The sequence below is a fragment of the Procambarus clarkii genome, chromosome 56, assembly GCF_040958095.1.
Source record: "Procambarus clarkii isolate CNS0578487 chromosome 56, FALCON_Pclarkii_2.0, whole genome shotgun sequence".
NCBI classification, from domain to species: Eukaryota; Metazoa; Arthropoda; class Malacostraca; order Decapoda; family Cambaridae; genus Procambarus; species Procambarus clarkii.
Window position 1 is genome coordinate 3,778,137 of NC_091205.1, and position 9,928 is coordinate 3,788,064.

General features: G+C 48.6%; 1 protein-coding gene across 1 annotated transcript; it reads right to left on the reverse strand.

Annotated features, from left to right (window-relative positions):
* Window positions 1-2,941: 2,941 nt before the first annotated feature.
* On the reverse strand, window positions 2,942-3,703 carry LOC123752902 (trichohyalin-like). Its single transcript, XM_045734926.2, has one exon. The coding sequence runs from the start codon at window positions 3,701-3,703 to the stop codon at window positions 2,942-2,944; it is 762 nt and encodes a 253-aa protein (XP_045590882.2).
* Window positions 3,704-9,928: the final 6,225 nt, after the last annotated feature.

A 9,928-nucleotide genomic window follows, 5' to 3' on the forward strand; every position in this document is an offset into this window, starting at 1 on the left:
AGATCACCACATACAAGATTCTCAGAGGAATTCATAGGACAGATAAAGACAGGCTATTTACCACAAGGGGCACACGCACTAGAAGACACAGGTGGAAATTGAGTGCCCAAATTAGCCATTGAGACGTTAGAAAGAATGTTTTCAGTGTCAGAGTAGTAGACGAATGGAATGCATTAGGAAGTGATGTGGTGGAGGCTGACTCCATACACAGTTTGAAGTGTAGATATGATAGAGCCCAGTAGGCTCAGGAACATGTACATTAGTTGATTGACAGTTGAGAGGCGGGACCAAAGAGCCAGAGCTCAACCCCCGCATGCACAACTAGGTAAGCACAATTCGGTTGGTACACACACACACGCGCGAAGTAAGCAAAATCTAATAATAACCTTTACTGTGCTCCTCACGTGCTCAGGTCAAGTCGAAAACATTCCCCATTTTAAGCCTTTAGCCAGATTATCTTTTAAATAGATACCTTTAACTACCTTCTATCCAGCCTTACGACGCTCTAACTACCTGTTCTCCATTCATCAACATAAAGAACCACCCTGGCACTACTGCTTCACCCACTCCTCCTAAGTAACATTATATCATTAGGAATTCTGCTGTGGTTTCCAGTTGTTTTGATTTATGATTCCTTCTCTATTTCTATAGTTTTATCTCGCATTTTGTCTTTTATATTTTCTAGATTTTTCAGCATTTATTTACTGTGTAATGATTATATAATAATTGTTTTATATAATGCAGAGACTTTAAAATTTGGTGTAGTGGGAAGTCTGATCCATCTGTAGGCAAGAGTTTTTATTATGGTCAATGAGTATAAAATGTTCAGGATACATTTTGTGTGAGAACATATTCCACGTGGGAGTCATGGGAGGAAGACGTTTTTTAATTATCAGGGGAAAGCGCCAAGCCATTACGACTTTATAGCCCTAGGAAGGGATAAGGAAGATAAGGGATAAGGGGAAGAAATGGTACCCAACCACTTGGATGGTTGGGGATTGAACACGGACCTGCATGAAGAGAGACGGTCGCTCTACCATCCTTTCACAGTGGAGGAATGAACCACTACTGGAGGAGTGATCTTTCTCATCATTACATTTGCTAGTTTGTTTCAATATATTTAAGCTATTTATTCAGTGTGTCCTTCTAAGGTTTCCCAACGTCAAGATACTGTCGTACTAAAGTTCCTTTATCCTAACCTACCAGAGGACCCAAAACAGAAAATGGCGCGGTATGTAAATTTCACGAGCCGCTACCATTTTCTAGTACAACAGTTTATGGCCTTATTATACGTCCTTGTAAAACACAAAATATTGTGTTTTACCTCGAAAATGTCGAGGAGCAGCAGTGGAAGGAGCACAATTGCAGGACAGGTGTCACAGGGAGGAGAGCCATGTGTTAGGTAGATGTCGATGATGGTGTAGAGGGACGTGTTCAGTGGTATGACACGTGAACAAGCAGGGTAGAGGGACGTGTTCAGTGGTATGACACGTGAACAAGCAGGGTAGAGGGACGTGTTCAGTGGTATGACACGTGAACAACGAGGGTAGAGGGACGTGTTCAGTGGTATGACAGGTGAACAAGGAGGGTAGAGGGACGTGTTCAGTGGTATGACACGTGAACAAGGAGGGTAGAGGGACGTGTTCAGTGGTATGACAGGTGAACAAGGAGGGTAGAGGGACGTGTTCAGTGGTATGACACGTGAACAAGGAGGATAGATGAAGATGTTAAATGACGAGACAGCTGTCTCCAGGGGTAGGCAGGTGTCAGTTGATGGGACAGGTGACGAAGGAAGTGGATGAATTTGCTAGATGTCTTAGTTATCTCAGATGATACATTAGGCTGAATAACTAAGAATAACTTCTACGCCAAACAAACGTTTAAAACTCTGAACAGGATCAAGAATTAATTTAAAATGCCAGAGACTAACTTAACGACAGGGCCCGGCTCTCACAAAGTTATCATGCAGAACAAACACACAAAAGAAGCATTTCACGGCCGAGAGATCAATTAACCTGTGACACACGGGTCATGTCACCACACAAAAGAGGTGCTCGACCTTAGCAAGCGGCGGAAACACTCCAGTTAAAGTGCCACTCAGGAGACCCTTCACACACTTCCTGCCCTCGTCAAGGACACCTGAAACGTGCGCAGTTTCGTCCAGTTATAAGTGTCACACAAGTGACTCCTAACATTCTCCCTGCAGAATATTGGCAGTTCCTGATCAGGTGTCCATCAGGAGGCCTCATGATAAACTGGGCCGGGGAGAAATTGATGCCGGAAATAAACTCAGAGTAACTTAAACCATATATATTAATTAACAAATATGGAAAATTATTAATGCTCTCTCGTGTAAGCAGTTAGTATGTGGTTAATTACCACTTGGCGGGGCGACGCTTCTTCCTTGTTAGCAATGGTTTGTGTCATCTGTTGGTGCTTCCTGTACCCTCGGAACTGTTGGTGCTTCCTGTACCCTCGGAACTGTTGGTACTTCCTGTACCCTCGGAACTGTTGGTACTTCCTGTACCCTCGGAATTGTTGGTGCTTCCTGTACCCTCGGAACTGTTGGTGCTTCATGTACCCTTGGAACTGTTGGTGCTTCTTGTACCCTCGAAACTGTTGGTGCTTCCTGTACCCTCGGAACTGTTGGTGCTTCCTGTACCCTCGGAACTGTTGGTGCTTCCTGTACCCCAGGTGCTTCCTGGGGCCTCGTAGCCTGGTGGATAGCGCGCAGGACTCGCAATTCTGCGGCGCGGGTTCGATTCCCGCACGAGGCAGAAACAAATGGGTCAAGTTTCTTTCACCCTATGCCCTTGTTACCTAGCAGTAAATAGGTACCTGGGTGTTAGTCAGCTGTCACGGTCTGCTTCCTGGGGGTGGAGGCCTGGTCGAAGACCGGGCCGCGGGGACACTAAAGCCCCGAAATCATCTCAAGATAACCTCAAGATAACCCTCGGAACTGTTGGTGCTTCATGTACCCTCGGAACTGTTGGTGCTTCTTGTACCCTCGAAACTGTTGGTACTTCCTGTACCCTCGGAACTGTTGGTGCTTCCTGTACCCTCGGAACTGTTGGTGCTTCCTGTACCCTCGGAACTGTTGGTGCTTCCTGTACCCTCGGAACTGTTGGTACTTCCTGTACCCTCGGAACTGTTGGTACTTCCTGTACCCTCGGAACTGTTGGTACTTCCTGTACCCTCGGAACTGTTGGTGCTTCCTGTACCCTCGGAACTGTTGGTGCTTCCTGTACCCTCGGAACTGTTGGTGCTTCAAGTACCCTCGGAACTGTTGGTGCTTCCTGTACCCTCGGAACTGTTGGTACTTCCTGTACCCTCGGAACTGTTGGGACTTCCTGTACCCTCTGAACTGTTGGTACTTCCTGTACCCTCGGAACTGTTGGCACTTCCTGTACCCTCGGAACTGTTGGTGCTTCCTGTACCCTCGGAACTGTTGGTGCTTCCTGTACCCTCGGAACTGTTGGTGCTTCATGTACCCTCGGAACTGTTGGTGCTTCCTGTACCCTCGGAACTGTTGGTACTTCCTGTACCCTCGGAACTGTTGGGACTTCCTGTACCCTCTGAACTGTTGGTACTTCCTGTACCCTCGGAACTGTTGGTGCTTCATGTACCCTCGGAACTGTTGGTGCTTCTTGTACCCTCGGAACTGTTGGTACTTCCTGTACCCTCGGAACTGTTGGTGCTTCATGTACCCTCGGAACTGTTGGTGCTTCTTGTACCCTCGGAACTGTTGGTACTACCTGTACCTTTGGAACTGTTGGTACTTCCTGTACCCTCGGAACTGTTGGAACTTAATGTACCCTCGGAACTGTTGGTACTTCCTGTACCCTCGGAACTGTTGGTACTTCCTGTACCCTCGGAACTGATGGTACTTCCTGTACCCTCGGAACTGATGGTACTTCCTGTACCCTCGGAACTGTTGGTGCTTCCTGTACCCTCGGAACTGTTGAAACTTAATGTACCCTCGGAACTGTTGGTACTTCCTGTACCCTCGGAACTGTTGGTACTTCCTGTACCCTCGGAACTGATGGTACTTCCTGTACCCTCGGAACTGATGGTACTTCCTGTACCCTCGGAACTGTTGGTGCTTCCTGTACCCTCGGAACTGTTGAAACTTAATGTACCCTCGGAACTGTTGGTACTTCCTGTACCCTCGGAACTGTTGGTACTTCCTGTACCCTCGGAACTGATGGTACTTCCTGTACCCTCGGAACTGATGGTACTTCCTGTACCCTCGGAACTGATGGTACTTCCTGTACCTTCAGAACTGTTCGTGCTTCCTGTAACCAACTGAATTGGGGAAACTAATGAATACTTTAGTAATACGGCTTAACCCTTACATATATTAGAGAGAGAGAGAGAGAGAGAGAGAGAGAGAGAGAGAGAGAGAGAGAGAGACAGGGGAAGATACAGAGGGGAAAAGAGAGGGAAAAAGGAGAGAAAGAGAGGGGAAAAGAGAGGGGAAAAAGGAGAGAAAGAGAGGGGAAAAGAGAGGGAAAAAGGAAATAAAGAGAGGGGAAAAAGGAGAGAAAGAGAGGGGAGAGAGGGAAAGAGGAAAAGAGAATGAGAAAAAAGGGGAAATGAGAAAAAGAGAGCATGAGAGATAAATATGATTAGAGACAGAAATATATTTAAATATAATAGGGTAGATTTATACAATATATTGGGAAACGAGAAGAAATATAGGAGGGAGGGAGGGAGGGACGAGGGAAGTAAGGGAGGAAGGCAGAGAGAAAGGTATGATGGGAGGTAAAGGAAGGAGGGAAGCAGGGACAAAAGTGAAGAAATTTCAGGAGAAAGCGCCAAGCCGTTACGACTATATAGCACTGAGAAGGGGTCAGAATAAGGATATGGGATGGGACAGGGACAGGAATGGTGCTCAGCCACTTGTCGACGGTCAGGGACTGAACACAGACATGCATGAATGGAGACTGCCGTTTAAGTAGTTTAGAGCATGCATCTGGGAACACCCAGGGCGTAGGTTCGAATCCTCATTACGGTTCGTTTCGATTTCCTCATGGTGATCCAATTTCTGAAGGGACTGATGCAGTCAAATACTGAGGAGGTCTGAAGACGGGCCATCCGTCTTCGTGACAGGGTTATACATAGTTCCATCCCTCGCCCGTAACAAGGGCCGCTGGGACTGAGCCAATTAGGATCAAAGCTCTGACGTAGTAACATGTAGAAGACGCTGAACAAGGTAATTGTGTAAGGCGGACTGAAGGGAGATGGCTGGCCCGTCACAGCCAAGTGACAGATGGTTAGACGGGCGACAGGCGGAAGAACAGGCGGAGGACGGAGGACAAGCAGGGGACGAGGGGGAGGGGGGGAGGATGATAGATGTTACATGGTAGGGAGGTGACAAAAGGGGGTAGATATTATATGGTAGGGATGGTGAGGGAGAGAAGGTGGGGGAGGGGAAGTCAGGGAAGGGAGGTGGGACGCAAGATAATAAGGATAGGTGATCTGGGAAGAGGTAGGGGAGGGGGGGATTGAAAGGGGGAGCATACGTTAGCAAATCAAGTAACCAGGGGGTACATAGGGGAGGGTGGTAAGGGAGACGGTAGGTAGAAAGGCGTGATACACGAGTGAGGCCCGTTGGTAGACAACATGCTGTGTTGGTCTGCGTACCGTTGGTGGTACGACGGTGCTCCAGGTACACCACAGTGTACGACGGTGTACCTGGTACACCACAGTGTACGACGGTGCTCCAGGTACACCACAGTGGTACGACGGTGCTCCAGGTACACCACAGTGTACGACGGTGCTCCAGGTACACCACAGTGGTACGACGGTGCTCCAGGTACACCACAGTGGTACGACGGTGTACCTGGTACACCACAGTGTACGACGGTGCTCCAGATACACCACAGTGTACGACGGTGCTCCAGGTACACCACAGTGTACGACGGTGTACCAGGTACACCACAGTGGTACGACGGTGCTCCAGGTACACCACAGTGTACGACGGTGTACCTGGTACACCACAGTGTACGACGGTGCTCCAGGTACATCACAGTGTACGACGGTGCTCCAGGTACACCACAGTGGTACGACGGTGCTCCAGGTACACCACAGTGGTACGACGGTGCTCCAGGTACACCACAGTGGTACGACGGTGCTCCAGGTACACTACAGTGGTACGACAGTGCTCCAGGTACACCACAGTGGTACGACGGTGCTCCAGGTACACCACAGTGGTACGACGGTGTACCTGGTACACCACAGTGTACGACGGTGTACCTGGTACACCACAGTGTACGACGGTGTACCTGGTACACCACAGTGGTACGACGGTGCTTCAGGTACACCACAGTGGTACGACGGTGCTCCAGGTACACCACAGTGGTACGACGGTGCTCCAGGTACACCACAGTGGTACGACGGTGCTCCAGGTACACCACAGTGGTACGACGGTGTACCTGGTACACCACAGTGTACGACGGTGTACCTGGTACACCACAGTGTACGACGGTGCTCCAGGTACACCACAGTGTACGACTGTGTACCTGGTACACCACAGTGTACGACGGTGTACCTGGTACACCACAGTGGGACGACGGTGCTCCAGGTACACCACAGTGGGACGACGGTGCTCCAGGTACACCACAGTGGTACGACGGTGCTCCAGGTACACCACAGTGGTACGACGGTGTACCTGGTACACCACAGTGTACGACGGTGCTCCAGGTACACCACAGTGGTACGACGGTGCTCCAGGTACACCACAGTGTACGACGGTGTACCTGGTACACCACAGTGGGACGACGGTGCTCCAGGTACACCACAGTGTCCGACGGTGTACCTGGTACACCACAGTGGGACGACGGTGCTCCTGGTACCCCACAGTGGTACGACGGGGCACCAGGTACACCACAGTGGTACGACGGTGCACCAGGTACACCACAGAGGTACGACGGTGCACCAGGTACACCACAGTGGGACGACGGTGCTCCTGGTACCCCACAGTGGTACGACGGTGCACCAGGTACACCACAGTGGTACGAGGGTGCACCAGGTACACCACAGAGGTACGAGGGTGCACCAGGTACACCACAGAGGTACGAGGGTGCACCAGGTACACCACAGAGGTACGTGGGAGAAGATGGTAGACGACAAAACAGGCAAGATTAAGTGTCATCAACGAATAAAAAAGCTAAAATTGCTGGATTATCAGTGACATAACTGAGAGGTTACAGGTCTGGGCTCAGGGTGGACGGACGCACTGGCTGTCCTGGGTGGCTCCCACCGAGGACATGGACGCACTGGCTGTCCTGGGTGGCTCCCACCGAGGACATGGACGCACTGGCTGTCCTGGGTGGCTCCCACCGAGGACATGGACGCACTGGCTGTCCTGGGTGGCTCCCACCGAGGACATGGACGCACTGGCTGTCCTGGGTGGCTCCCACCGAGGACAGCCACTGATTAAAAGCAAAAATTTGGGAGAGATGTTGGAAGTGGATTAGTAAGTAGAAACACTCAACACACACATGAATAGGCAGAGTTTCTTTCACCTGATGCACATCTTCACCTAGCAGTAAATATTTACCTGGCATTTGGACAGCTGTTATGAGAACGAAAGGGAACTATGAAGAGAATGCGGCAAGCCACTACGACTATATAGCACTTGGAAGAGGTCAGGGTATGGATTTGGGATAGGACGGGGAAATGAATGGTGCCCAATCACTTGGAAGGTCGGGGATTGAACGCCGACCTGCATGAAGGGAGACCGTCCAGCCCAAGAGGTTGGGGGTGAGAACATGGAATAAAAAATAAAAGGTCGTAGAATCAAACTCCCTATTTAAATTTTAATGTAGAAATGATAGGGGAATAGAGCCGGAGGCGTTGATTTACACAACCGGCGGTGAGAAAGGCGGGGTCCAAGAGCTAATGCTCGATCCTGCATGCATAAATGGGTGAGTACCAATTGGTGAGTATACACACGCCAATTAGAATGTCGAAGAAAGTATAGAGAGTAAGAGCGAGGCATTAGAGAAGGATCAAAGTGACGCAGCAAGTGCAAGTGTATTTTATATATATATTTTATATATAAACATATATTTATATATACATATATATATATATATATATATATATATATATATATATATATATATATATATATATATATATATATAAAAGGGAAGGGGGTGGTAGGAGAAAAGCACACAGAAACTGTATTGGAGGGGACCTACATTCCCTCCAATGCGTTATGTGTGGTTTCCTCCGAGGCTATGGGTCCCCCTTCTTCCAGCTAGAGGTGGTACTCCCTTCCCTATTTGAAAAAAAAAAATATATATATATATATATATATATATATATATATATATATATATATATATATATATATATATATATATATATATATATATATATATATATATATATATATAACTGAAAACTCACACCCCAGAAGTGACTCGAACCCATACTCCCAGAAGCAACGCAACTGGTATGTACAAGACGCCTTAATCCACTTGACCATCACGACCGGACATAATGAGGTGATAGCCTAAGCTATTTGCACCACCCCACCGCCGGCACTCGGATAGTAATCTTGGGCATAGCATTTTACCAAATCACCTCATTCTTTGGGGCACACGTGAGGAACACAAATGCGAACAAGCCTGAATGGTCCCCAGGACAATATGCAACTGAAAACTCACACCCCAGAAGTGACTCGAACCCATACTCCCAGAAGCAACGCAACTGGTATGTACAAGACGCCTTAATCCACTTGACCATCACGACCGGACATAATGAGGTGATAGCCTAAGCTATTTGAACCACCCCACCGCCGGCACTCGGATAGTAATCTTGGGCATAGCATTTTACCAAATCACCTCATTCTTTGGGGCAATCGTGAGGAACACAAATGCGAACAAGCCTGAATGGTCCCCAGGACAATATGCAACTGAAAACTCACACCCCAGAAGTGACTCGAACCCATACTCCCAGAAGCAACGCAACTGGTATGTACAAGACGCCTTAATCCACTTGACCATCACGACCGGACATAATGAGGTGATAGCCTAAGCTATTTGAACCACCCCACCGCCGGCACTCGGATAGTAATCTTGGGCATAGCATTTTACCAAATCACCTCATTCTTTGGGGCACACGTGAGGAACACAAATGCGAACAAGCCTGAATGGTCCCCAGGACAATATGCAACTGAAAACTGACACGCCAGAAGTGACTCGAACCCATACTCCCAGAAGCAACGCAACTGGTATGTACAAGACGCCTTAATCCACTTGACCATCACGACCGGACATAATGAGGTGATAGCCTAAGCTATTTGAACCACCCCACCGCCGGCACTCGGATAGTAATCTTGGGCATAGCATTTTACCAAATCACCTCATTCTTTGGGGCACACGTGAGGAACACAAATGCGAACAAGCCTGAATGGTCCCCAGGACAATATGCAACTGAAAACTCACACCCCAGAAGTGACTCGAACCCATACTCCCAGAAGCAACGCAACTGGTATGTACAAGACGCCTTAATCCACTTGACCATCACGACCGGACATAATGAGGTGATAGCCTAAGCTATTTGCACCACCCCACCGCCGGCACTCGGATAGTAATCTTGGGCATAGCATTTTACCAAATCACCTCATTCTTTGGGGCACACGTGAGGAACACAAATGCGAACAAGCCTGAATGGTCCCCAGGACAATATGCAACTGAAAACTCACCCCAGAAGTGACTCGAACCCATACTCCCAGAAGCAACGCAACTGGTATGTACAAGACGCCTTAATCCATTTGACCATCACGACCGGACATAATGAGGTGATAGCCTAAGCTATTTGAACCACCCTACCGCCGGCACTCGGATAGTAATCTTGGGCATAGCATTTTACCAAATCACCTCATTCTTTGGGGCACACGTGAGGAACACAA

Excerpts from the sequence above, each read along its gene's own strand:
- LOC123752902 (XM_045734926.2), bottom strand. The coding sequence starts at position 3,703 with ATGAAGCACCAACAGTTCCGAGGGTACAGGAAGTACCAACAGTTCCGA.